The sequence below is a fragment of the Pteropus vampyrus genome, unplaced genomic scaffold, assembly GCF_000151845.1.
Source record: "Pteropus vampyrus isolate Shadow unplaced genomic scaffold, Pvam_2.0 Scaffold307, whole genome shotgun sequence".
Taxonomy (NCBI): domain Eukaryota; kingdom Metazoa; phylum Chordata; class Mammalia; order Chiroptera; family Pteropodidae; genus Pteropus; species Pteropus vampyrus.
Window position 1 is genome coordinate 1,003,173 of NW_011889088.1, and position 26,988 is coordinate 1,030,160.

A 26,988-nucleotide genomic window follows, 5' to 3' on the forward strand; every position below is an offset into this window, starting at 1 on the left:
TGAAGTCACTTCCTCCCCATGTATAAAAGAGGCTGATAGGTTTTCCAAGCAGTTTTCTTCATGTGGTTCCAATTGTTCCACATTTCTATCTATGCAGGTATCAGACCTAGAATCTCTCAGTTATAGGAAAATGGTGGATCTGGGATTAAAACCACGTCTCCTGGTCCAAAGCCTCGCTGCCATGAGCACCTGGTGACTCTCATGCTTGCCTATGAATCCTACCTGCTCTTTGGGTTGGAACCACCTCACCTGGCCCTTTATTATTCTTGTTTTGGATGTATTTACCCTGTCTGGACCATCTGACTCTGACCCTCCTGGGGTTAAAAATCAAGGCTGGTGCTTTTCTGCGTCTTGTCTAGAGTCTAACACAGGGAACACCTAATACAGGTCTTTTGCAACCCATGCCCTGTTTTACCTTCCAGGGAGAGACTTGTGGACTCGCAGTTTACGCAGCAGCACGTCAGAAATATTGGGCATGACATCCATGCCACTCTTAGATTCTTCTTCCTCAACAGCCGGGGAGAGTTCAGAAGGGAGCCCTAAAAGAAAAAATGTGCTTAACTTAAATTGTCTGTTTGAAATCATTGTATTACTGTTGGCAACTTGCTTTAGTGGGTAAGGAAGAGCTTTAACATTTACAAGAACCTAATTATATGCCAGGGGCTTTATAATTGTTATTTTACCTTCACAATGACTTAACAAGCTAAACTTAACCATGCCATTGTAGAGGTGGGTAAGCCAGAACTCAGCAAGGTTAAGTATTTGCTTAAGGTCACAGAACTAGTAAATAGTATACATAGACTTTGAACCAGTTCTGTCTGCTCTAAATTCTATATTCTTCCCATTGGTACTTGGTACTATGCTCCTCACAGTACCAAGCAGGTTCTCATGTCTGGGGTCAGGGGTTGGTTTCTGGCAACAGGAAGCTTGTTAGCCATTTGGCTATAGTGTTTGCAAAAGTCCCCTCTCCTTGGTAGACTTCCCAGGAGGACTGTTGCCCAATTATTCTTCCTTGAATGAATTTAACCGTTCAATCATCTGTGGTCTACCTGGAAAGCAGTATCTAGTTCCATATCCCCATAGAAAGAAATAAAAATGGGGATTTTCCAGGGTAAAATTTAGGTCATTAGGTCTTTTACAGATCTCAGAATAGATGCCTCCTAATCTATGGAACCAATGAACAACAGCCTTTTGTTATTTCCTAAAACTATCCATGGTCTGTGCTCTGAAGGCAGAAAGAACAAATTAAACATTCTTTTTTCCACAAATCTTTCTCCAGTTAGAAAACAGCTTTCCTTCTCCAGGCTCTGGCCCTATATTCTCAACTGTTCATTGTGACCCACTATGGCCCCTGGCCTCTAGATAACATCCCCTGCCTGCATACATTCTGGTTATTGCTGTTCCGGAGGCCCAGATGTCCTCTTACAAGCTCTTAGCTCAGGAGGACATTAGCACATATCCCTGACATTCGTATTTGTTATTCATGCAGCATATATTTGCTAAACCTTACTATGAGCCCACAGTTCACTTAGGATTAAAAGCCTCAAATCTCTTTTATTTGGATCAAATCAAGTATCTTGATTTAATACTATGGTTATTTTTCATTTGCATGCAGGACTTTATAGTTATACATATTTCATCATCTCTTGTGGGTTTTGACCCAGCATACTTCCAACCTGCTCAACCATTTTCCAGAATTGTAGGCCAGGCCAGAGGTCAGGACTACAGACATATTTGTGGTAGCCATCCAAATGGAGCTAAGATTGGGAATCATGTGAATTAGAAGCCTTACCAGGGGAGACCATGCAGAGAGAAGAGGGGGTATAGTTTGGCTCAAGGTAAAGAATGCTGAAATACTTTGAGCTTTCCAATAACTGAATGGTGTTCATGAGTTTCCTGGTACTTAAGGTACCCCAGCAAAGTCTAGAGGGCCATCTGTCAAAGATGGGGTAGTCAATGGTCCTTCTCTAAATATAAGATTGGATTATATATTCCCTTAGCTACCTGTCACCTCGGGTTCTATCCTGGCATTTATTGCTCTCTGATATTTTTACATGACAGGTGGTAAATCCTCTGATGCTTCTGGCCTCACTCTATCTTTATATATCCCCAGTACCCAACAGAGATAACTAAGCAGTGGGCTCATGAGAAATTTATATGATTGCTTGAACCATACAAGTTCTAATAATCAAGTGAAAGCTATACCAGGGGCTTTTGCCTAGAAAAGCACCCTAAGTTGAGCAACCCCTCCCCAGAAAAAAGTAACTAGTTAGGGTTTCAAGCCCTGCTAAACTGGCTATCTGAAGAGTGATCCTAGAACTGATGGATCCCAGAACCAGCCACCCTCTTCCTGAACTCAACCAAATTAACAAGAATAACAACAAATTTTAAAACCAACCAAAAATATACCAGCAACTCTCAAATACAGGAAAAGGCAAAAATCTTTAAAAATAATGGCCGGAGAAAGACAAAACTTACTAGAGATAAATCTAAAGCTCCCACCCTTGATAATCCTTTCTTCTTCCTTCAAAGATTCAGTACTGAAAAGAAGGTGTGAGAGGAAAAATTCTGACAAAGAGTGCAGTATCACAGAATGGGAAGGGACGTGCAGCCTGCAGAGGAGATTCAGAACATTTCTCAACAGTAGAAGGATCTCTATTCTACCACAACAGTCCAAAAAGAGAAAAAACTGCCTGTGCTGCTATTTGCTTTTCTTGATGAGGAGGAGGAAAGAGGAAAGACAGGATGACTGCATAGTAATCTACCAGAGCAGATTATGTAGAACAATACGGAGGGATTTACCAGAAAGAAAGATGAAGAGACAATAAATAAAACAAGCTCCTCTGATAAAGTGAGTGGCAGGAGACACATGGAAAGCCCCAAATGAAGCTGTCTCCCACACATACTACTTCTGAGCAATACCATAGTGGCCAAACTCTTTGAATTCTGTCCATCTTTTCCTTTCTTTACCTGACAGGACAGTGAGAGTGGCTGCTGGGAATAGCTGGGTCAAGTCTGGAAAATAAATACCTGGGTAGATTGTCTCTATAATTCTACCCTGAATTGGTGTAACAATCCATAACCCACTAGTCCCCACTCTAGGGAATGTGATGAGCCCCCACTTTGGTGTAATAAACTCAGGTGTTGGACTATGAACAAAGTTAGAAAAAGAGCAGAAACCCACACATGCCACTCCATCTGAATTTCCCCTTTCCTCACCATCTCAGCAGTAACAAAGCAGACACAAAATACCCAGTCCTCAACTAAGTGCTGCAGGGAGGAACGAGATCGCAGATAAAGTAGAAAGGTGGTAGGTAAAGACAAAATACAGGTAGAAAAGCCCATATAAAAAGAAATAAAATGAAAATAAATGGCATGGCAACTATACAAAAATACTATAGTCAAAAGAGGAAGGAAGGTATAAAGGAGAAAGGAAACATGCAGGGGACAGATGTCAGGATGAAAACAGCAAAAATGTACTTTTGTGCAAAATGTATAGCACAAATGCTTTGACTCAAGGAGAAATTAGAACCCGAAAAAAAATGAAAATAGGAAATCAGAGGTAAGATGGGAGGATCATACAAAGGTGAAAGCAGATTCCGACTTAAGGAAATAAATTGAAGACCAAAATCACAGAACTAAGCAGAAAATTATCAAAAGACAGACCTGACCAATAAGTTGGAAATATAAAAGAATAAAACAGATACAGCCTCTAAATTAGTAAAGAGGGTGGGGAGATCGAAATGAGGATAAGGAATGTAAAGAAGGAAAGATTAAACTATTTGGAGATGGAATAATGGAACTGCGCTTGAGACGCTGATGAGAAATTTACAGATTACGGTATCTCTGAAGTAATGAAAAAAACAAAAACAAACCAAAAAAAAAAAAAAAAAACAAAAACAAACCAAAAAAAAAAAAGACAAAAAAACAAAGAACATATCCAAATATATGAGAAGAAAAATTTTCCCCAATTGAGAGAAAAACTGAACTTGCAGATTGAAAGAACATATTAGGAAAAAAGAAAATGCTTCTCCAGCTACCCTCATAGAAAGAGTAAGCTATCTACAGGGAGAGGTGAGGAGTGAAGGGTGAAGGGTGAGGGGTACTGGAAATCAGCTGGTCTCAGACTTCTCTATAACACTGAATACAGTGTAGCATTTACAGTGTTCTGAAGGAAAGAGTGACCTAGAATTTATAACCATCCAAGCTGTCCTTCAAGAATAAAGACAACATTTTCAAACATGCTACAATTCAGGAAACACAGCACCTCTGAGCCCTTCTAGGAAAACTGTTGAATAATGAAACTCAGCTAAATAAGACATTAATCAAAATTATCAAGTTGGGAATGAGCAGCCATGGTAAAGGGACTGGTGGTGAGCATTAAATCCTTTTACATATTAAGTTTCAGGCTAAACACATAGGGAAATTGTGGTTACAAAGTGAATCATAAATGTTATAAACTTAACGATATAAAAAAAATAATTTATCATTTGTATATGTGGAGATGGAAAAGTGGGAAGAATGCTGCCATTTTCATCTTTTCCTACAGGAAGTCAATAATCCAAATTTGGAATATGTAATGTAAGCAAAGTACCTCAATGACTAGAAACCTTTAATACATTTCAGAATATATAAAACTAACCTCTTTTTTTTCTGGAGGAAGCAATTACCTAAATTCAGCAAGTCCTACAGTTTCATTTCACTTTAATTGAAGCTCGATTAAATTTTAATACATTTTATTTCAAAAAGTATATCTAGTAATCTAGTATAATCTCTCTTTCCTTCCTCCCTCCTCTTATATTTGTGGAGAAGGGGACATTTAGTGTAAGCTATTCTTACTTTCTTCTCTGTATTTTCAACTATTGGTTGAATTTTTAAATAATGAACAAAAGCAGTGAAATTATTTCAAAAACATCTGCCTGTACGAGTTCATTCCAATGAAAGCATTTGTTTCTGGCAATCTCCAGGACTTGGAAAAGTAACTTTTGGGGAGTTTGGTTAAAGGTGCTGTGAGCCCCAAGATGACCCCCAAAAGGGCAAAGCTGATGATTAGGGATGAACTTTCTTCAGATCAGTATTCTCACGGAGGCTCTTTCCTTGCCTGAGACAGAGAACTCTGAGCCCAGACCGGGGTGTCTGGAAGGCCTGCCCATTCAGTGCATGTCCTTGCCTCAGCCCACACTTCTCTCAACATCCAGGTTCAGAAACCCATGCACTTCCTAGACATTGCCACCTGGATCAGGATAATTAAAGCCATTTCAACAGCCACCATTTATTGAACATCAACTATACATTAGATGCACTTAATCATCCATTCCTTACAACACCCCTGCAAAACAAATATTGCTAAACTCATTTTCTGGGGTAACCATCAACTAGGAAACTGAGGCGCAGCTAAGCAGATTCCCCAGGGTCCCAGGTAGCTTGTGTAGAGCCAGTATGAAAACCCAGATCGGTCAGATTGTGGCATCAGAGCTGCTCCTCAAATCCAAACTCACTATCTTCATTCTCAAGTGAGCACCTGTGCTCTCGCTCCTGATTAATGGCACCATCACCTCCTCTGCCATACAGGCAGACACCTGGCAGGCTTCCCGGTCTCCCCCTCCACCCTATCCCCTTCCCAAGTCCTGCCAAACTGACCTCCACTTAGCTCTTACACCTGTCCTCCCTACATTCCTACCTGTCCATCTCAGTCTACTCTCATCACCTCTCACCAGACTGTTTCCATGCCCTCTTACCTGGTCTCGCTGCCTCCGGTCTCTCCTCTTTCAGGCCAGCTTTCATAATCTGTCCAGAATTATTCTCAAACTCAATTCTGATCCTGATACTTCCTTACCTGCAAGCTTTCTGTGTCTTTCCAAGAGGCCCTGAATGAAGTTCAAACTCACTAATTGCTCCTCAGAGCCTTCAGTCTTCTTGATTCCCACCCACACTCTATTCATTCTGCCCATCTCTCTGGGACACATGGCCCATACTTGATTCAAATGAATTTCTTCTGCTCCCGGAACATGCCAAGCACTAGAAGATGTCTGCACGCCTTTGCTCTTGCTGTTTCCTCAGCCTCGTCTCAAAGCTACTCCTCCTGGAAACCTGTTCTGACTTAGTCACCACAGTTGAGCTGGCTGCTGCTTCCTCCATGTTGTTGCCTACAGCAATACCTCACTATCCAATACGAACAGGGAACAAGGTAGATCTTAGCAGTAAAATTACCAGATAAATAAATTTGACTCCTATAAATACTAAATTAAAAAAAAGAAAATTAACCATGGTAGGTGTGCAATAAATGCACCTTCCTTTCTGTTTTCTCTCATTTCTAGGATCTCAGTGGTTAAGAGCTCTAGCTTTACCACCTGCCACCTGCATAGCCTTGGGCTAAGTTTCTTATTCTCTAGATGCCTCAGTTTTCTCATCTATAAAATAGGGATGATAATAGTACCTACTTCATTGAGCTGATACAATGTTTTTATATGATACTGGTCTTTATTCTAGCAGGAACCTGGCCTATATTTTAACTTCTATCATCAGGGTTGTGGAACTCTATCTTGCCAGCTAAGTGGCACGTTGTACCATGTGCTCCGCAGTGTATGGGACTGTGCTGCAGATGCAGTGGGCAACAACATGTGTTTGACTGATATCTGCAGAGTTATGACTCCTTTTCCTACATTCTGGAAGCTCCATTAAAGAGCGTCACTCCCTCTGTATCCAGGACAAAAGGCTTTGAAAACCCTACTTGGGATCTGAAGAGGCTGACCCTTTAACAGGCACTAAGTACAACTGTGCATATGATCTCATAGGGGAAACTTGAGTCTCTTATGATTGTTGGCTCTTCCTTTGGGAGATGGGGAAGATCCTTATCAGAACATTCTAGAGTCTTTAGAACGTTGACTCTCCTTCAGTTTCTGAAGACTGGGAAGCTCTTTTCCCTGCTACACGTGATCGCTTCGACAATTCACCAGTGCTTTTCGCAGGGGCCACTTATAGGATGTTTGCGGCTTGATCATTTGGAGGTCCTTTCAAGCTAAAAGTGTGAGGCTGACTGTGGGCCAATTCCTGGGGATACAGAGATGAAAAAGGCTCAGGCCTCGCCACCAAGGAGAGGGACAGGTTGTCCTTATCAGGTCCCTGGCTATCTCAACAGCCTTCTATCTTGTTCCTCTGTCTGCATTCCTGACCCCCTTACCTAACTCAATACACTGTCTATAAGCAGCCAGAGGAATCTCTGAAATGCAAATTCAGTTCAGCATCTTCAGAGGTTTCATTCTGCTCTTAGGATGAGCACTGGAATCCTTAGTTGGACCTGTAAGGCCCTGTGTGGTTAACCCTGCTCACCTTTACAGAATCTTGGGATCTTCAGCAATTCATTCTTCCTTCTTCTTAGGCTCAGCACATACTGTTCCCTCTACCTGGAATGTTCTTCCTCTTTCTCACATTCAGTCTTTAGATATCTGCTCAAATGTCACCTTTCTAGGGAAGACTTTTCCAGAACCTCCAGATCCTTCTCCCTTATTAAATCTATCACAGTATGAAATGAAATGTTTGAGTGTTTCTCTAATTAATCTCTGTTCATCTAGGTAATAACTCTTCTTGTTCCAGAACCACAAGGGTTTATTTCTATATATGGAAAATTATTATTTAATATATTAAGTGATATAAATTATTATTTCAATAGGTATCCAAAGCAATTTGATAAAATTCAGCACAAATCTTGAAACTTGGAATAGAGGAATATTTCCTTAAAATAAATAAATAAAAACATAAAATATAAGAAACATATAAAACAAAATATTAATATATTTTATTTTATATATTTTATCTTTTATTACATATTATCTCTTTTCCTATTTTATAATAATATAAAATAATAAAAATAATTAAAAATTAAAATAGTGCATTTATTTAATCATCAGACACAACATGATTCTTGAAAGAGAAATGCCAAAACAACTCAATTAAACATAGAAACAAGACAAGTTCTCCTTGTCACCATTATCATATTAGAGAATGTTGCAAAGTAATAAAACATATACAGATACACAAGAGAAATATACATACAGAGACACACAAGCACACAACTAAGACAAATAGTGAAATTGATAAAATAAAAATAACATATAGTTGTATTGTGAATTTGAAAAAGAAAGGCATTCTACAAAGCGGTCAAGAGTCTTTACACACATCTTTGTTTCAATCCTGGCTTCAGCAATTAATAACCATGTGAACTTAATCTCTCTGAGCCTCCACTTCCTCACTTGTAAAATGGGTATAATAAAATCTACCTCCCATAGTTCTTGTGAGCATTATGTGAAATATTATTAAATGCTTAGCATAGTACTTGGCACAGAGTAGTCATTCTAGTTACAGTAATTATGCTAGTTAATCACTATAGAAATCACTCTACCATTTGTTAATACTACTACTATACTAGGAACATGTATAATACCAATTCATCTATGCCACTATTTATCAGCTAGAAAAGAGTCTTCTTATCTAATAAAAAAAGAGTCTTCATAAATAAGCAAAAATATAAATCACATAGGATGTGCCCCAAGAAGAGGATGGAAGACCTATATCTTAAATCTTTTAGAAGAATACCTAAATTAATACAGGGACAAACCATGTGCCTGAATGTGAACTGTTTGCAAATTAAATAATTTAAAAATCTATAAGCTACAACAAACAAACTAGGACCATTCTGAATCCAATGAGTAGTTTTAGAGCAGTCACAATTAACATGTATAAAATAGTATAAATTTCACTTAGAGAAATAGGTAGATTAGAAGCAAACTGGAAAGGACCTGGAATCCTTGACTCTTAGGTTAGACGAGAGCTAAGAGCCTTCTGAGGTCATCTAGTCCAGGAGGGAGAGGAGACCCACAGAGGTTGAGGAACATATTTAAAGACCCCATTAATTAATGTCTGGATTGGGACATAAACTCAAATCTCTGGGCTTCTTGACCCGTTGTTTTTCCATTAATTTACACTGAATCTTTGCATCTATAATATAACGAATATTCTGAAAAAGAAGAGCAATGAAGAAGTAACCCCACTGCACACCAGAATATAGAGGGAAGCAGCAATTTAAATGGTGAAGTTCTGATCAGAATAAAGCAGAATCAAAGGCCCAGTACTAGTCTTTGAAATATATTTTAAAAAGTAGTGTGTAATTATCTAAGCCACAATATTACAGGAAATATAAATACAATTAAAATATAACTGAGGTAATGGGATCTTAAATCTTCAGATACCTATATCTTAAAATAAATTTCAGCAAAATAAATATGAATAGATCAAACTATAGACGAACTAATAGAAAGTAGATTTGCTATCTCAATTAAAGAGAGGTAATATGTTTATAATGATTTAAGTAATGGAAGACTTCTCAAAGGAAAAGATAGGCAAAAAAGATTACATGAAACTTTACGATTTCTCTAAAATAACACAAAACTTGTTAAAAAGCAAAAAAAAAAAATGATAGAATGAAAAAGTATGAGAAAAATACAGCCAACAAAGGGTTAATATTTATAGAGTTTATGTACATTACTAAGAAAAACAAACAAACCAACAAAAAACTCCAAACTCAAATGGACACGAGTAAAGAGATAAGCAGTGAACCATCCATTAAGGGGAAAAAAGGCAATAAATATTTTAAAATTTTTAGTTGAAGCTTGCTTGCTGGCAAATTAATTGAAGTAATAATGAAGTAGCATTTCACACTAATGCTACTAATAATACATTATAATCATTATTATTATCTGGTTCTCACTGTATTCTGGCCAACAAAGAGCAAAAGCAAAGTCCAGTGCTGGTAGTTCTCAGGATGAAGACTCCTCACTCAGGCTGCAGGGAGCTTTATACTTTGGAGGCAATTTGTTAAAATACAAATGTTTTTGCACTTTGACTCAGTGACTCTCAAGCCTAAGAATTTATCCCAAGGGAGTAAATTAAAGGAAGAAAGAAAGAAACTGCAAGTACAAAGCTGTTTATGGTAGGGTTGTTCATCATAGTTAAAAAAAGTTGTAAACATCCGAAATATCCAACAATAGACACATCAATACAAAAGGAGAATGTGCACTCACTAAATGATAAAATGATAAAATGATAAAATGAGAATGAGTCAAAATATATAGATTGGTTGCGAAGTAACTTTTACAAAGTAGAAACAGGAAGTTACATAAATCATCAAATTAATTGTGAAAAAAATGATAAATATGGGTAAATGGTGGAAAAAATAGAAATGGTTGCTTTTTCAGAATTTATGGGGTTGTGGACAAAATTTTAAGATATATCTTCCTAGTTTTTTTTATTCTGCTTTAATAAATTAAAAATTAAAAGTAGAGCAGTACATAATAATTTTTCCAAAGATTTCCTCTAAATATAGTTAATTTTTTTAAATGTAGTATTTAGTGCTCACTTTGGCAGCAAATATAGTAAAAAAAAAAAAAAAAAATTTGGAACAATACAGAGAAGATTAGCATGGCCCCTGCATAAGGATGACGTGCAAATTCGTGAAGCGTTTCATAAAAGTAAAAAATAAAATTAGTACTTAAAAAATTGTTGGAAATTTTACTTCTGGGAATCTTCTTGTTAATGTTGAATAGGTAGGTGTTAGTTACTATATTTCAGACCAGGGACTTCCAACATGGTTCGTGGCACCCTGGATACATCCATATGACAATCCTTGAAGGCTTCTATGCTGAGAATGACCATGGCTAGTGTGAGATGAGATATTGGGAGAGGTGAGTCAGGGATGGGGAGGTGATAGGGGAGGGGAGAGGCCCAAAGTCTCATTTTTCAGAAGATGAGTCTGACAAGTTGGCTGGGTGGGGACTTACAGTCATTGGGAGGAAAGGGCTGGGGTTTGGACTTTGTAGTGACAGCAGATTGGAAAGCAAGAGATGACTCTAATGTCTTGAAAAGAGGAACTATTCTATTTGGGTGATTTCCTGGGTGTGAGAGGAAAAGGAAAAGGAAGCATCAAAAGTTCAGGCCTGGGTCACCCTTCCAGACCCACGAGGTGCTAACAAGGCCCAGGGAGGGTTGGCAGGGTCTGGAAGGAGGGCTGGTTGGAAGGAAACAAGTTTAGAGGTTCTCTGAGTGGGCAGGAAACACGATCTGATTAATTTATTCATCTGCAAATATTTACTGGGGACCTGCCCTGTGTATGGACCACACTTGCCACTGGGACAGACAAGGGCTCTGAGAGGAAGTCTAGTGTTTACTTTTACCTTCTTCCATCTGGCAAAAATGAATCCAGCCCTGGGCTGAGAAGAGTATCTGCCCCAACCCCACCTACCTTTTTCCTGCTCAGCTGCTTCACTAAGGTCTGGAAGTTTGAGCCCCACTAAGTTCTGATTTCTCATCAAGATGTGCTCCTTTTTAGAAAAAGCGAAAGACAACATTTCAGATGAGGACATCAGGTCGGACTCCTCTCTCAGTTCTGTCTATGGCTCTGTGACTACTCAGCCTCATGAGGGAGACACTAGGTGCAGCCTCAAAGGTGGATGGACAGTCATGACAAGTGACATCTGAAGGTCACCATGAAGACAGCTCTTCTCCCAACCCACAAAGGTGCCTGAAACCCCATCATTGGCGCCATATTCCTTGGGTAATGACTGTCTGCCTTTAAAAAATACCTGTGGGTCTCTGTGAATGAGCTGCTAGTCTCACTGTGGCTGAAGTCTGGAGGACACACAGAAAGGGGGCCTAGGGCTCTGGGGTTTGGAGGGTCCCCTGGGTATATATAGATCTTCCACTGGAAACTATCTTTGGTAGGTTTATGGCTGTGCTCTGAGCTGCTGGAGCTTCCTGCCCTATTGTTCTGGGCAGTGAGCGTCTACTTCTAGGAATTGCGGCCTGTCCCCACTCACTTCCTCAGTGGCCTATTATGGCACCTCTTGAGTTATTAAACTCTCCAGACAAATGAGGCCTGAGAATTGCTACCTTAAAGCCGCAGGTCCAGCAACCACTGTCCTGCCTGGACCCTCAGCAGGTGGAACAGCAGTTGCAGCCCTGAAGAGATGGGATAACTGACCACAGTATGTGGCCCTGGTAGGCTCATACCTGTTCCCTGTCCATCAGCACCAAACCAGCACCCCCAACCAGAAATGCCTGATCCAGCTCCTCACCCCTGTGACTGATACTATAAAGAGATTTTCAGTTTCTTGTGTGGCAGAGGCCAATTGAATGGTTGCTGCAGAAGGCGCTCATGGCCCAAATGGAAGTCACAGGACAGGGCCTTTTATGTGTTTCCATTGCAAGCCAGAGGCCTACAGCCAGTCACCTCTCAGAACACTGGATTGAGATGTGGGTGCTTAGCTGCCAGGGCAGAAGTTAGTGGGGTGGGACCCCCAGGTTCTTTGTGGCTTTCTTTGCTGCAGAGAGAAGCTTACAGAGGTGGTGGTGGGGGTGGCCTGTTGCCTGGGCTTGGTCATGGCCAAAGGTCCACAAAATCAAATATCTGGCTGTCTAGCCCACTTGGTGCCAACTTCCCCAGAGATCTGAGACTGTGGCCCACCATGGACAGCACCTCCAGGCCAGTGTTGATCCACTAGTCAGTGAGTTCCTCCTGACTGGGTGGGGTTTTCTGTGTAAAATGTTAACATCAGCAGCCTGCCCCCAGCTCCCAAGCATAATGGAAATCTTCTGAATAGAACAGTGGCCAGCACTGGAGTGTGTCCCTGCCAGCACAGACACTACTTCACTTATGCTTGACTGCTACCAGGTGCTTGTGTTTCTTCCCTGTCCCATGGCCCTCTGTAGAGGGGCCAGGAGAGTCTTGTCCAGCTCCAGGAATAGGGTCACCAGGGCCTACCCTGTGGAGTCCTGATTGCTTTGGCCTGTGGCCTGGGTTGGACCTCTGGGGAAGAGGGGACTAAATAAGGACTCTTTTGTCCTGTTAACTTCTTCTGTCCCTCACATCATGGTCTCTCTCCCCTCCATCTGTGGACAATCCCAATCACCTGCTGCCTACAGTGACAGCCCCATGAGAGACCGCTGATAGCCACTGAAAGCTGAGGGACATCATGGACATTGGGAGAGATTCACCACAAAGGGAACAGCTCCTCATGGCCATTATTATACTCGAGTATGGATTTGAGAATCTTCGTTAACAGGTATCAGGAAGAAAAGTTTGCGGTCATGACAAAGAAAAAAGCTATCTCTTTGTCTAGCTTCTATGACAAGGCACTCCATCAAGGGTTTCCTGTTTATGAGCCACCAGCTCCAGCTAGAGGGGACAAAACACAGTCCAGGACTGAGGGCCTAGGTGCCCCTTTGTACACCAAATTCCCCTGAAATGTGGCGTTGTGTGGCAACTATATCCCAGACTGACCTTGCCCTAGTAAATGGGGTAAAAACACCTAAAACTGGTGTTCATGAAGAAGATGCTGCACAGTGGGCTAGATTTATTAGGGTGGGGAAGTTTAGGACCCCACAAGGCCCAAGTCCAGGCCAGAGCTGCCCTGTCCTAGGACCCAGCTCAGCCCAAAGGTCTTTTGTCCAGGGCAGACCTGGAGTGCGTACCCCACCCAGCTGGCCCCAGGAACCCACCTCACGGAGTTTCGTCAGTTTCTGCATCCGCACAGGCTGCACTTGTATCTGAAAGTCTTTGAGTCCAGGAGCTTTGGCCAGCTTGCTGCTGGCTTTGCCTGCAAAACGCTTCTCTTCTTCTGCCAGTGGCAGCTTGGCAAGCACTTTCTGTAGCAGGGGGCCAGGTTCTTCAGGGCCGCTGTCCCAGGAGACCCCTCGCAGCAGGGGTGGCCGAAGCTCAGCTTTGGAGCCAACCTTGGACCCCGTTGGCTCTACAGCTGTGCTTTTTCCCTGGGGGACCAGGGGAGCCACCCCTCCAGAGCCCTGGGCTGGACTTCTGGGCAGAGGGTTGCCCTCCCTGGCTGTCTTCAGTAGTGGCTGGGCAAGCCCACTCTCAGCAGGGCCAGGCTGGGGGCTGTTCAGGGCCATTTTCCCACCACTGCCTGTGCCAGAAGCTGGGCCTTTGGGTGTGGCCTCAGGGCACTGGAGGGGATCAAAGTTTTCTTTTTGTTCTATTGCAATCTCTTTGGATTTTTCAACTGTAGGAGAACGAGGAGTTAGCCTGCCTTGAGACACTTTCCTCTGGTCATTCTGCTTCCGGTCAGCTAGCCCTTTGGGGATATTCTGAAAGAGACAAGATAGAGCTGGGACCCCAGAGGCAGGTCAGGGAGGAGACAGGTGGGACCACTTCTGCTGTTGGGTATCTAACCCCCACAGGCCCTCTTAAGGGCCACGTGCGTGCGTGTGTGTGTGTGTGTGTGTGTGTGTGTAGGGGTGTGAGCCAGGTGGAAGGGGAGGGCTTCTCAGTAAAATCTGAGCTAGTAAAATAAACCCACAGACAAGCCTGAGGTTTGTAAAAATCAGGACAAGGGAATTGCCATTCAAAACCTGCCAAGAATTTCCCAAGGGATAGGAGCTATGGAAGAGAGTAGAATAGAGGACAGGCTTTGGCCTTGACTCAATTGTCCCAGATTCTATTACTGGCTCTGCCTGGCAAGGCCCTTAACTTTTAGGGACTTAGATTTCTCATCAGGTTTGTGAACCCTCTGAAATTACATGCAAATATATACATATGAGTGTATTTGTTTGTTGTATGTATTTTTCTGGGAAGAAAATCTACAGCATTTAATAATTTCTCAGAGAGGTTCATGACCCAAAAGAGGTTAAGAATCATTGGATGAGGTGATTCTCGCAAAGGTGATATCTTAATGCTCAGAAGTTCACTCTTCTTTCATTTCCCAAGGGAAATCTGCTTTGTAAGAAGCATGTGGGTCTGTATCTGGGTATTTGTGTGGCTATCTTGTGTGGGTGCTGAGACTTTTCCAGAAGGCTCTAACCAACCCCAACCTAGTTCTAGATGAGATCGTATTCTATGCTGCCCTCAACGCCCTCTTGAGCACTTTGCTCTGAGCAGGTGTGGCGTTCTTCTGTTGGTCATCTACAAAGATGAGGTTTCTCTGGCTGCCCCTAGGAAGAATCCCAACCAGGGGCTGGAAATTTCCTACAATTTTCATTAGAGTAGCAGTCTTGCCTGGCTGTTGCTGGGCGCAGTGGTCTCCCTGGTGTCTGGCCAGCAGCGTAACTGTGGGAGCAGGGCTATAGGTTAGACCACCATGGTGGTCACCCCCACTGAATCCTGCCTCCTCACCCCCTCCAGACTTCCAGTCCCAACAGGACAGAGGAACTTTCTAGCTTCCCCAACCTCAACCCTCCACTTAGGCACACACACTTGCAGGCTACACAGGGCCAGCCCAGGTTTCCAGGACACTATGTCTCCCATAACCAAGTCATCCAAATTTGCGCAAAGGTCAAACTCACAGGCTCGCCAAGATAAGGTGAAGAGACTTTGGCCTCATCCTCCTTCTGCTGGGAAAAGTAAACATGTATCAGTCAGCAGTGTGAAGAGACCATATCTCCTCTTGAAATATCCTCAAGGAAGCCCCTAGAAGTGGTATAGATGCCTCCCCCACCTAGCACCCTCATTTTAGTGGGTCAGGGAGGGCCTCTTTGGTTAAAGGGTAAGAGGAGAGACCAGTTGTCATAGAAATCTCAAATGAGGTCCCTGTTACCTGTGGTGGTGCTCCAGGTAGAGGGGACTGTGGGCCACTGCATGCATCCAAACCTGGAATGGTCCATACACTGGTGAGTGATGTCCGGCACCCAGACTCTGAGCTGTCCCTTTTGCAGAAATACATCTATCTCCCCGGAATGTCCTCCCTTCATTCCCTCAGGCCTGGGAGCCAGTAATACCACCATTCGTTGAATACCTCTCACATACTAGTTTTTGTGGTGAGCCCAGAAACCACATGAAGAAATTGAGGCAGAGGGAGATCAAGGTTACACAGCCAAGAAGTGTCAGCTCTGAGATTTGAATCCAGGCTGCTTGGCCTGAACCTGAGCTTGCCCCACAGTGCTGACAAGCAGGCTGCTCTCCCTGGCACCCTGCCCCTTCCTCTGCTGATCTGAGGGTGTGGCCCTGAACAAAGCCTAACGAAAGCAAAGAAATCACAAAGCAAAGAGTGGCCCGAATAGAGGCCTTTCCAAATAAGCTCTGAGTCTTCTCTAGGCAGAGACTGCCAGCCACAGGCCCCTTCCCACAACCTTGCCCCCATCCTTACCCCAGCCTGCCTCATCCTGGGTTAGGCCTCTCTCCCCACACTAGCTCAAAACCCCAAGATAAAGTACATCCTCCTCCTCTGAGGCAGCCCAGCCAGGCCCAGTTGGGAGCACTCCTGGGAAGGGGGCCTGACTGGGAAGCCTGAGGATAGGAAGCCTCCTGATCAGGCCCTAGGAGAGGCTAATTTGCCACCCAAAGGGAGAAACCAGAGCAGGAATGCCAGGAGGGGCTGGACCTCACCGGGTGGTATGGGGATGGTGAGCGAGTTGCTCCGAGAGGATGCCGGAGACGCTCCGGGGCTGAGGTTTGGGGAAATAGCTGTGGAGACAGATACAAATCGGCTAGCATTTATGAAGGTTTAGGACGTCAGCCTAACAAAGACATCCTTTCAGGTATTTCCGACCCTTGGGAACTTAGTCTGCCTCCCTGAGGTCGGGGACTGATTCTGGACTGCCATATAAGGCTCCTATCGCAGCCCAACACTGCCATCCCATCAAAGGGGGACACTTAGGTCATTTGGGGAGTGAGAATTGGGGGTCACACTTCTCAGCCTGCTTGGCCTGACTTCAAAGCATCTTCCAGAAACAGAGGACCTGGCATTGCCTGGCAGCACAGCTCCGAAGGCCGTACCTCCTAGACTTGCCAGGATGGTCCTGATTTCCAATGCTCCCCTTGCCTTCTGAGCACATTCAGACTTGTGTAAAACCTGGTTCGACTCTTCGCTCAGGAAGAAGAGTGACTTTAGCCAAAGGTATAGCAGGGTGGATTTCAGGGCCCAGGAAAACCTTCCTTCTGATCCAGAAATTCCGTAAAGATGCCAAAGACCACATTTCCTTTCCCACAGAAACTAGGTTCCTTCCTGGGGCCCATAGCTGGAAATTAGAGAGAGGGGGCCCAGTGCAGTCCTCTCCAGACCTTTGCCAAGGAGGTACCCATACTGCAGGGCCTCCTGGGGAAGGTAGGGAGGTCATACAGACTCTATCTACACGGGATGATTCAGGAGTCTGTGCACATGGCATCACAGAGAGGATTTCTCCCCATGCAGGATTCAGGGGTGGGGGACCCCCAGTCAAGTTCATGGATATCATATGGGCCGACATTCGTTATAGAAACAGGAAGCCACAACGATTAGACACAGCCCCAAAAAACAAAAAGCAGAGTTTCCTGGGCTAGAGACGGGTCGGTATTTTGGAACTCCTGAAACAGGGCAAGAGAATCTTCTTGCAGGATTCTCTCCATAAGACTCAGCCCTCCTAGGCCGAGAGGCCTGGGGGCAGGTGAGTCAAAGGCCATCCTTTGAAAGCAGGGCTCCCAGTGTAACTGGGGCCTGGCGCTCCCTACTCCCACGCCTCCTCGGAGGGGCTCAGGGCAGCCCCTTGCACATCCTACCTGACGGGGAGTCTCCGGGGCTGCTCCTGGACTTCCTCCCGCGGCGGGTTAGGAATCGCTCGCTCACCAACTTGGCTTCTTCCAGCAGTGCCAGGTTTTTCTTCTTGTCCTCCTCTGAGATGTTGATATCTGGCAGCTGGTCATTTACCAGGTCAATGACGTGCCCCGCAGGGTCTGCAGAGGGAGGGCCAGCGCAGGGTGTGAGAGCTATGGAATCCCTGGCCCCCGGCTGATGGCCCTGCCACCCTCAGCCCAGGGATGCTGCCCAGAGCAGACTTGGTCAGCCAACTCCACTCCATGCCAGGCTATGGAGAGAGTTGTGTGGGGACAGACAGGGCTTCCTCAGCATGCCTGACCCCTCCAGCTCGTAGCCTGTGGCTGTGGCAGGTCCTCTGTCACAAATGGTTGTGAAGCCACCTAGGTTCCCAGGATGGTCCTGAACCCTACTGTTGGAGAAGTCCATCAGGAGCCCCACCTCTGTGCTATCTGTTCCCCTTTCAGGTCTCTATCTCTTCAACAAGCTAGTAAGTTTGAGGTATGTGGATAAAGGGAGCAGTCCAAAGATCATGGACCAACAACACGATCCCATGGCCACCTTCTCTCCCTTCTTTCCTCCACTCACACTCATTATCTCTATCCTTCTCCAAAATGGTCCTTTCTCTGGGTGAATGATACCCAGCTGCTCTTCCTCATTTGCCATATGTCCAACCAACTGATCATCAAATCCTAGTGGTCATTTGCCTCATAAATATCTCTGGAACATGCCCCTCATCTCCATTCCTGTTCATTAGCTCTTATCTACACAACTACATCAGTCCACATCCCAACCATCCCCTCCATCCCATCTTCCACTGCCTACCAGAGTGACCTTGCTAAGAGCCATATCTGACCATGCAGTTCTTCTGCTTCACCTCATCAGGATTCTTCATGGTCCCTGGCGTGACTTCCAAATACCAAACTGGGCCCAGCCACTTTTGCTGACCCCACATGCTCTTCTTGAGGCCCCCTCCTCTCCAGCCCCTCAGTCGTGAAGAGCTCTCATTGTGCCTCCCCAGCCTTCATTCCCCCTTCTTTTGGTCATACTCCCCAGTCTGTACTGGGTGTAACCCTTATGAATCTCAACTATGTTAGTTAGGAAGGTGCTAAATCCCACTCCCCAACTCATCCCAAGTGCCAGGAGTGGGCCAGGAGCCTTCACCAGTCAATGAGTTCAACCTGCCTGGCCACAGTGATTGGCTCAGGGATGGCCATGGAGGCCAATGAGAGGCAATCCTGGGAACTGTATTGGGTATATGGGGAAGAGGAACTCTCTTTCCACTGATGGGATGTTAGCCTGGAGTTGCTAGTAGCTGTTTGCCAAGAAGAAGCTAACACAAGAGAGGAGACTTGAAACATGGGTTGGGACAATTACTAATGACCTGACTTGAGCACCTGGATTCGGCACTCCCTGAAACCACAAGCCCTGACTTTTATTTATTTTATTTTTTTTGGCATAAGCTAGTTTGAGTTGGGTTTCTGTCATTTGAGAGTCCTGACTAATACACATGGCAGCACATTCAGTTGTTCTGTTATGGCTTTTCTTCCCTCTTATCTACCTGTCCAGTCCTCTAAGGCACAACTCAAATACTATCTCCTTTAGAATACCTATCCAACCTTCCTTTTCCCAGAGAGAAGTGAACCCCTTCCTACCTCAGTTTCCCTAACATTTCTGTGAGGGGCCTTATATATACTGTCCTGATTATACCTCTTCACTTCTCAGTCTCCTCATAGACTATGAGTGACACGAAGGCAGGAACCAAGGCTGTATCATATCTGTGTTGTGATGGCCCAGAGCAGGGCCTGAGGGACCGTTTGGGGAATGAGTGGGTAGCCTTGCATTCAGGCACATGGCTACCTGGAAGGGCAGAGGGCTCTGCTCCCTAAACCCCAGAATGGAGCCTCACACAGCTGTTCTGTCTCTTTGATTCCCTCATCTTCCTCTTCACACCCTGGTCTTGTTTTTTGACCAAAAGAAATTGAGATGGGACTTCATACTTCTTTTGGGCTCAAATACAGAGAGGGCGATAAACTTTGCCCTGTTGGGCTCAAAGGAATGGGCCTACCTGAGGAGCAGGAGAGGGCGCGGGGCCCGGCCTGGCCAAGTCTTCCAGACCTTAGTCTTCCTACTCAGACACACTAAAGTTGTGTTTAGACTCTATCTCTGGTTATAGAAATCAGATAAAAATGGCCTAGCCCTTACCCACAGAAGTCAGCGAAGCAGTAGAAACCTTCAAGTGTCGGTGAGAAAGCCTCCTGTGGGGACTGTGAGCTCTGAAAGACAGAATAGAGCCATCTTGTTAAGAAAATTTGTCCACAGCTTGGAAGCAGGCAAACAGATGCCTGTATGTTCTTTCAAAGTCACATGAGAACATCGTTTTACAAGCTAGTCTAAGCGAGGGAACTTGTTAGAAATGCAAATTCTTAGGCTCAGTCCCAGACCTACTGGATCAGAAATTCTGGGGATGAGGCCCAGACATCTTGATTGAACAACCTCCCCAGGTGATTCTGATGCATACTAAAGTTTTCAAATGACTGCCCTAAGGAGATGTAACTTTAACTATTTACTATTTATGAGGGCCCCGACTCTGAGTGAACATCGACCTTATAGAAAACTTATAAGGTATGAATAATTTTTTGTCTGGTAGAGAAGCAGATGATTTCTGCTTGGGAGAAAAGATAAAAAAATATGGTTTCATTGTTCTGTAGTGCATTAACCCATTTTATATGTAACTTAGCAATTTTATTCCAGCATTCTTTCCCTCCTCACTGATTATATGCATATATCGATTTCTTTTATCCTCCTTTGAACTGACTTTGTTATGCTGATGGGTCATTCATTAATGAGTTAAATATATCTTTGGCACATGCAAACTGTATATTTGTATAAGAATTATCTTAGTAACATTTCGAAAATTGTACTTAGACGATCTAGCTAGACCAATGCATGTGCGAGTGCTGTGTAAAACCAAGGCAGTGACATGCCACGCACGTGAGCCAATGTCACTTCCAAGAGATCATCCTCTGCATAGTACCCACTTTGGCTGGGAGCAGGAGTCTACAAAGACTCACATCTTTCAAGTCTGTTTGCAAATACATGGGCATTTATTTTAGGAAACTTTTCTTTTATGATTTGTATTTTTCTTAAAGGCTAGCAGAATGCAAAGAGCCAAATCCAGGAGAGGAAAAATAATTTTGGGGGGAAAAATAATGGAAGAATCCCAAGTTCTCTCTCCCATTTTGAAAAGCTGATTAATTGTATTTTCACCAATAAAATAATTCAAGAAAGAAGAAAATATTTATAAAAATATAGATAGCTGTCTAATCCCTGCGTCCTAGGAAATAATGTTATTTACGGCTCAACGATAAGGAAATGGGATGTACCTGTTGGCCAGGTTTTTGTCAGTTTCTTCTTCCGGTGAACTGGCATCCCCAGTGAGAACAATGGTAGGTGGACTGCAAGTTATTCCTGTGGTAAGAGGGCCCTGGTCGTTTAGAACAAAGACATAGATGGAATTAGGCTCGGGATGAAGAAAGCTTCCAAGAGCTGGAGCGTTTATTCCAGCATCATGATACTCAGAGCTCTCTTGATAAGGGGATGAATGTAGTTTATTTGGATTATTCAAAGAAAAAAATATAGGCAGTTTCTCCTTCATTCCCCAGCAGGCCTTCACCTAAGCTTAACACCGTCTATTTTTCATGCACTAAGATTAGGAAACTTCTAAGCCATCCCTGGTGACAATGTAGGAAATCACTGATGATATAGACAAAAGTGCTGCAGAGTCCTCAGGCAGTGGTCAGCCTGACTGGGGAAAAATTGAGGCCAGGAGAAAAGGTGGTATCACCCACACATTTCTGATATTCAGTGACAGTCTTACATTTGGGTAAATGTGCTTAAAACCTCCTCCATCCATGTCATCTTTTTAAAAAACCACTTTATTAACTGTGATTGATATATGAAAAGCTTTACACATTTAATCTTATCTCTAAGCTCATTTAACTCAATGAGCTTAGAGATAAGTATTCACCTTTGAAACCCTCACCACAATCTGACATAAACCTATTCATCACTTTCAAAGGTTTCCTCTTGCCTTTTATTTATGATAACATGATGATAACACTTATCAAATCTATTTCCTTAGCAAAAATTTAGCTATGCAGTACAGTATTGTTAACTCCAGGCATCTAGATCTCTAGGACTCACTCTTCTTGTGCACCACATTATTTGGATGGCGCTCCTTTCCTATGATGTGGCCTCATGGATGACTGACTGACTGACTGACTGACTGTTATCACGGGAATGCCAACCGAAACTCTGAATCTGCTCACAGTGTGTGTGAGGTTCCTTTCCTGGGTGCAGTTTAATTTGACTGCGAAAGTTTGCGCTCTGAATATTACCCATTTCATGTTTTATTTGTCATATATTTAGAAAATTTCTTTCTCGTATGAATCCTTTGGTGAATAAGAAAAAATTGCACTTTAGCTAAAATATCATTTTCATGCTCATTATATCATCTGGTTTCTGCCATCACTTGGGGAAAGGCTTTTACAAGTTCTCAGCATGCATCAGTATGGATGGGCTAGGTCTACATAAAGGGGTGGGAGGGGCCATCGTTAATTTCTGCATGATGTGTTCTGGTAAAAAAAATCATGGTGGTGGTGATGGTGTTATCTTATATACTCATTTCCAAGAGTTGAATATATTCAGGGTGCTAAGTAAGTTGAATATAGTTTATTTTCTTTATTTCATTGACATACTACCTATTTCCTAAAGCAATTTGAAGTAACAATAAAATATAAGATACAAAAATATGAGACTATAAAAATAGGGGAACAATTTGATAAATATAAACATCTCCAGCAGATAAAGAGAAATGCATGCTCCTTTTATAACCATCCATGGTTTGACTCTAAAGTTAAACGATTTAACCTGAAATCTAATAAAACTGTGATCCATGTGGTCCAGGTTCTAAGAAGGAAAGTTTTAAAGAATTGTTCAGCAGACAAAAAGCCAACTCGGTCTTCACGCTCACCTTTCAAAGGACACGAAGGGGGAACAAATCTTAACACCCATCTTCACTTCTTCCATCCTCTTAATTTTGTTTACCCTCCCCACCCAAATCCTCCCCCTAAGCTTACTCCTCCTGCCTCCATCCAATTATTTATTGTACAGATTGTCTTGACTCTTCCATTTATGATGGACTCACTAAAGTTTTCAAAAGTCTTAGAATCTAAGAGAGGGGCATGTTGGTAAACATTCGTACATTATTATGCTTTATTCTGTCCATTCATGTGGCAAAGATTTACTTACCCCTATTGTGTCAGGGTCTATGGTAGACAGATACTTCCCTGCCTGGGAAGACAAAAGTAAACCAGGCAGGTCTCTGAAATGCTTCCCAAGTAGAACAAAGGGATGGAAAATGAGGTATAAGCACCCTCCCTGCCAACCCCCAACACCAGGTAACTCCTAGGGCCTGGAGCCCTCAGTGTTGAAACCTGTTAGGTAAATGGCCGGCAGGGCGTTATAAGAGCTGCCTTCTGGTGGAAGTTTTCACTGCCTTCTAGCTAGAGGCCACTTGCAGCAAAGCTTTTCTGAGGTGGCTGCCATGTGTGGGGCTGCAGGCATCCTCACTCGGAGGAGGGCTGGGGCAAAGGCGCCCACAGAGAAAAGCAGAAACAAGCCATGGGTAGCAAGTGCCAAGCATGTAATCACACAATTTGAAGCTGCTTAAAAGTCAGGAGGCACGAAGCAATCAAGGAGAAATCCTCTAATCCTCTGATGGAATGCTTCTCACTCTTCTTCCAATGTGTACATAATAAACAGTAATAAAATCAAAGTGTTCTTTCCCTAATCAGCTCACAGAATTGTTGAGCAAGCTCTGAGCAACCTCTAGTTTTCTTCAGGACTGTTTTGTGGGTGAACATTCAATCTTGTGTAGGCTGTGTTTCACTCTAGTAGGCACTGGGAAGACAGTAACCCAGGAGAGAGTATGGAAAGATTCCAAGGGCCCTCTGGGGTGAGTTCTGCCAGGTTTTAATGCACCGTAAATACCCATCCCTGCTCCCACTCTGAGCTGCCAAACAGAAGGCAGGGCCTCAAGAAAGCCTGCGGGGAAGCAAGTCCAAATACAGAATCCACCAAGCGAGTTACTAGCTGTGGGATTTCAAGGACATGGGCCTTGGGAACCACACCAATTCATGATACAGCTTCTACTTACTAGCTGTGTGACCTTGAGCGAGTTCCCTTGCCTCTCTTTGCTTTAGTTACCTCATCTATAAAATAACTACTATCTCACAAGGGTAGTTACAAGAATTAAACAGGTTGATATAGAAATAGGATTGCCAGATAGAATACAGGATGCCCAGTTACATTTGAACTTCAAATAAACAATGAATAATTCCTTAGAATAAGTATGTCCCAAATATTGTATGGACATAACTGTATTTTCATTTGCTAAATCTGGCAGGTCATAGGGGAAACTTGGCCCCTAGTAAACGCTCAATATGTATCAGATGTCATATTCTGTATAGTTACCTTTGGGAATGAATTCACTACTTTGGAATTTGGTTTTAAGGAAATTGTTGTTCTTAGTTTGAGGTCTGAGTAAACCATTTGGAATTAAATTAGGAGGACCCAGCCCTTCTGACCATGGAGCCACAGAGCACCTCCCCTGGGTATCTGGCCTCATGAGCCAAAAAAGTCCACCTGCAAGGCCTCCTTCACCTGGCTCCACCCCCTCTCTCACCATCTGCTTCTCAGACCAAGTACAGAAGCCCTTCCTGAGTACAGGCACAAGAAGCAAAGGACGATTGCGGGTGGGGGAAGCAAAAATTGCTCAGACCTACTGAGTGCCAGGCCCTGTCCCAGACACTTCCCATGTGGTTTTTCAGTCAATCCTCTCAGCAATTCTGTGAACCGCAGAGTACCCATCTACAAAATTGGGGTGATAATAACTCCTGACCTCACAACATCGCAAAGAGTAAATGAGAAGAGGAAAGTGAAGGCCCTGGACTGTGGAGTAGGTGATTGGTATATTTCTTTTCTTTCTTCTCTTTCCCATTTCAATCCCTACTTTACCAACAAGAAATAAAGTTGTCCAGGGCTGTGCAGGTGGTAAATAGTGGAATGGACTATATACCAGGCCTGCTGGCTTTTCCACTACACAAGCTACTCTTCTAGTCATCTCCAGGTCTTTGGGCTCACCTCCCTGGTTCCTGGTATCCCACGGGTCCCAACACTCCTTTCTTATTCTTCCAAGATGCACCCTCCTTCATAAGCCCCTTCCTCCAGGCAGCCCTCCAGGTTGGCAAGAGGCTGAACACACAGTTGAGTAAGATAGTAGGGGCACCCCCTCACCTCCAGGGGACCAGCCTCCCCAGGGATTCATTATCCTTCCTTGGAGTCAGCCAAGCACTAGGGGGCTGGGCCATCTTCCCGCAAGCTTACCCACTCTATAATAAGCAAACAGGTCACATTTTGTTCTCCTTAAATAAACTTATAGAAACACTTAATGTTTATTTCACTCATAAATTCCCAGGAATGCACAACAGTTTCCTAACTGCCTGGGTGCAGGGATAAATATAGGCCAGTGTCATAGATGGGAATATTATATTCCTTTCTCCAATGTCACGTGAGTAGGCCCAGGCTAGGAAGCTCTAAACAGCAGCCCCAGACCAAGCCCAGGCAGGAGTGGGGAGTTTAGTTCTTGCACTTGGGCCCTGGCAGAAAGAAGGACCCTGCCGGAAGGCAATGTGGAATAGTCAAGTTGAGGAGGCCTACACTGGAGTCCCATCTGGATGGCCTTAGGCAAGCTACTTAACTTCCCTTGAGTTTCATGTTCTCAAACACTGTGTGGAGCTAATAAGCCCCATTTTTTTCAGGCTTGTTGTAAGGATTGGATGAGCTAAAGCCATAATAATAATGATGCTGAGGGTAGTGGTGGAGGGTGGGCGCTGTGGTGGCTATAATCCTAGGTCCCTCTCTCATAGCCTGGAGGGCAAACAGACACTGCCTCTGGAGAGAGGGGCTCTGGCCACACAGAGGAGTTGGTGCTCTTACGACAGCATAAAAAGACTCTTGCGGACTTGGCAGAAAATAATTATTCAAGCAGTGAGTCCCAGGAGCACAGGAGAGAGCACAGGGGTCTCTGCTGCGGTCTGCTGGACATGGGGCTCCTCCCTGCCAAGCACCAAGTTCCTTGGCTCCCCAAAGACTCCTCAGTACCCACCCTGTGAATTCCTCCACGTACCCAGAGCCTGCCCTGCCTCTGGTGACCCTCTTTTCTACCATCGTCCACTATATTCCTAGAGGCCAGGGATCAATAATTACCAGATTGTCCTGCTCTTTTTACCATTAGTTTTATTTTCATGCCAAGAGACTTCAGGAGTACACAAGTACACGCAATGTCTACTGCCTTACTCTGCGGAGAGCGTATCACCCAGCCAGCCAGGCATTCATCCACCTTCGTTTTCTGTCTTTTCCTCTTCCCTCCTTCTCTACACTGTTCTTCCTTACACTTATTCCTCCCACCAATTCAGACATTTAACCAGCCAGCCAGCCAATTGTCTACCCAGTCTATCACACAATCATACGTCCGTCCGTCCGTCCGTCCGTCCGTCTGTCCGTCTATCCATCTGTCCATCCATCCATCCTTCCCTAAGCTCTCACCATATGTTAGAACCTATGCTGAGAATTAGAGATATACACATGACACAGCCCCTGACCCTAAGTAGCTCACATGCAGTCTAACAGGGGGATTAGAGAAATAAAAAAAATGACAAGTTACTCCATTGCTCGAAATAGGAACTAAAGACAAATAATTATGATATACGTTCCTGACCATTGTAACAACCAACATTTCTAAAACATTTTCCGCTTTGTCCTAGGCACTTCACAGCTACAGTCTCACAGCTCTTGTGCTGTGACCAAAACCACTAGAAGCCATTCTGATGAAATTGTCCTCTTGACACTTTCCAAGGTTCTTTTCCACAGAGGATGGGGTATCAAGTTCCTGCTCCCCATGCCTGGGGCCTCTGGTGTCCAGAACATTGGCTTCACTGCTAGGTGGAGCCGGGGATTGGCTTTACTGCTAGACGGAGCTAGCAGGAGCACCTCAGCAGAAACTTGGGTTTGAATCCCCACTCAACCATGACACAACTATGTGACCTCTGACAATTACATAATCTCACAGAGACTTCGTTTCTTCTTCTATAAAGATGATAATGATAATATCTACCTTGGAGGGAGGAGCCCATATATCTATCACATGCCCAATAGACAGCTCCAGTACCTAGTACACCAGATCCTAATGCTTTCCTGATAATTTATTTGAAGATATTTCATTGGTGCTCTTAATTGAGGCTGTTCTTATAAAAGGTGTGATAAGTGGAAATGAGTTCAGGGAGGATGAATCCAAAAT

At 43.8% G+C, this 26,988-nt stretch overlaps 1 protein-coding gene and 1 pseudogene across 4 annotated transcripts in view; one reads left to right on the forward strand and one right to left on the reverse strand.

The window, feature by feature from the left end:
* The window catches only part of MRVI1 (murine retrovirus integration site 1 homolog), a 105,989-nt gene that overhangs the window by 35,882 nt on the left and 43,119 nt on the right, over nt 1-26,988 (reverse strand). Inside the window, exons 3-11 of one of the 4 annotated variants that reach the window (XM_011377252.1) lie at nt 20,954-21,054; nt 19,773-19,843; nt 17,534-17,707; nt 16,385-16,462; nt 15,597-15,649; nt 15,346-15,390; nt 13,549-14,151; nt 11,294-11,372; nt 416-539 (exon numbers count right to left, since the gene is read on the reverse strand). In XM_011377252.1, coding sequence (XP_011375554.1) covers nt 416-539; nt 11,294-11,372; nt 13,549-14,151; nt 15,346-15,390; nt 15,597-15,649; nt 16,385-16,462; nt 17,534-17,707; nt 19,773-19,843; nt 20,954-21,054 — 1,328 coding nt within the window. Of the gene's footprint in view, nt 1-415; nt 540-11,293; nt 11,373-13,548; nt 14,152-15,345; nt 15,394-15,596; nt 15,650-16,384; nt 16,463-17,533; nt 17,708-19,772; nt 19,844-20,953; nt 21,055-26,988 lie in introns of all 4 variants that reach the window. The other 3 variants (XM_011377251.1, XM_011377255.1, XM_011377253.1) reach the window with 3 other exon arrangements.
* On the forward strand, nt 10,412-10,525 carry LOC111730344 (annotated as a pseudogene).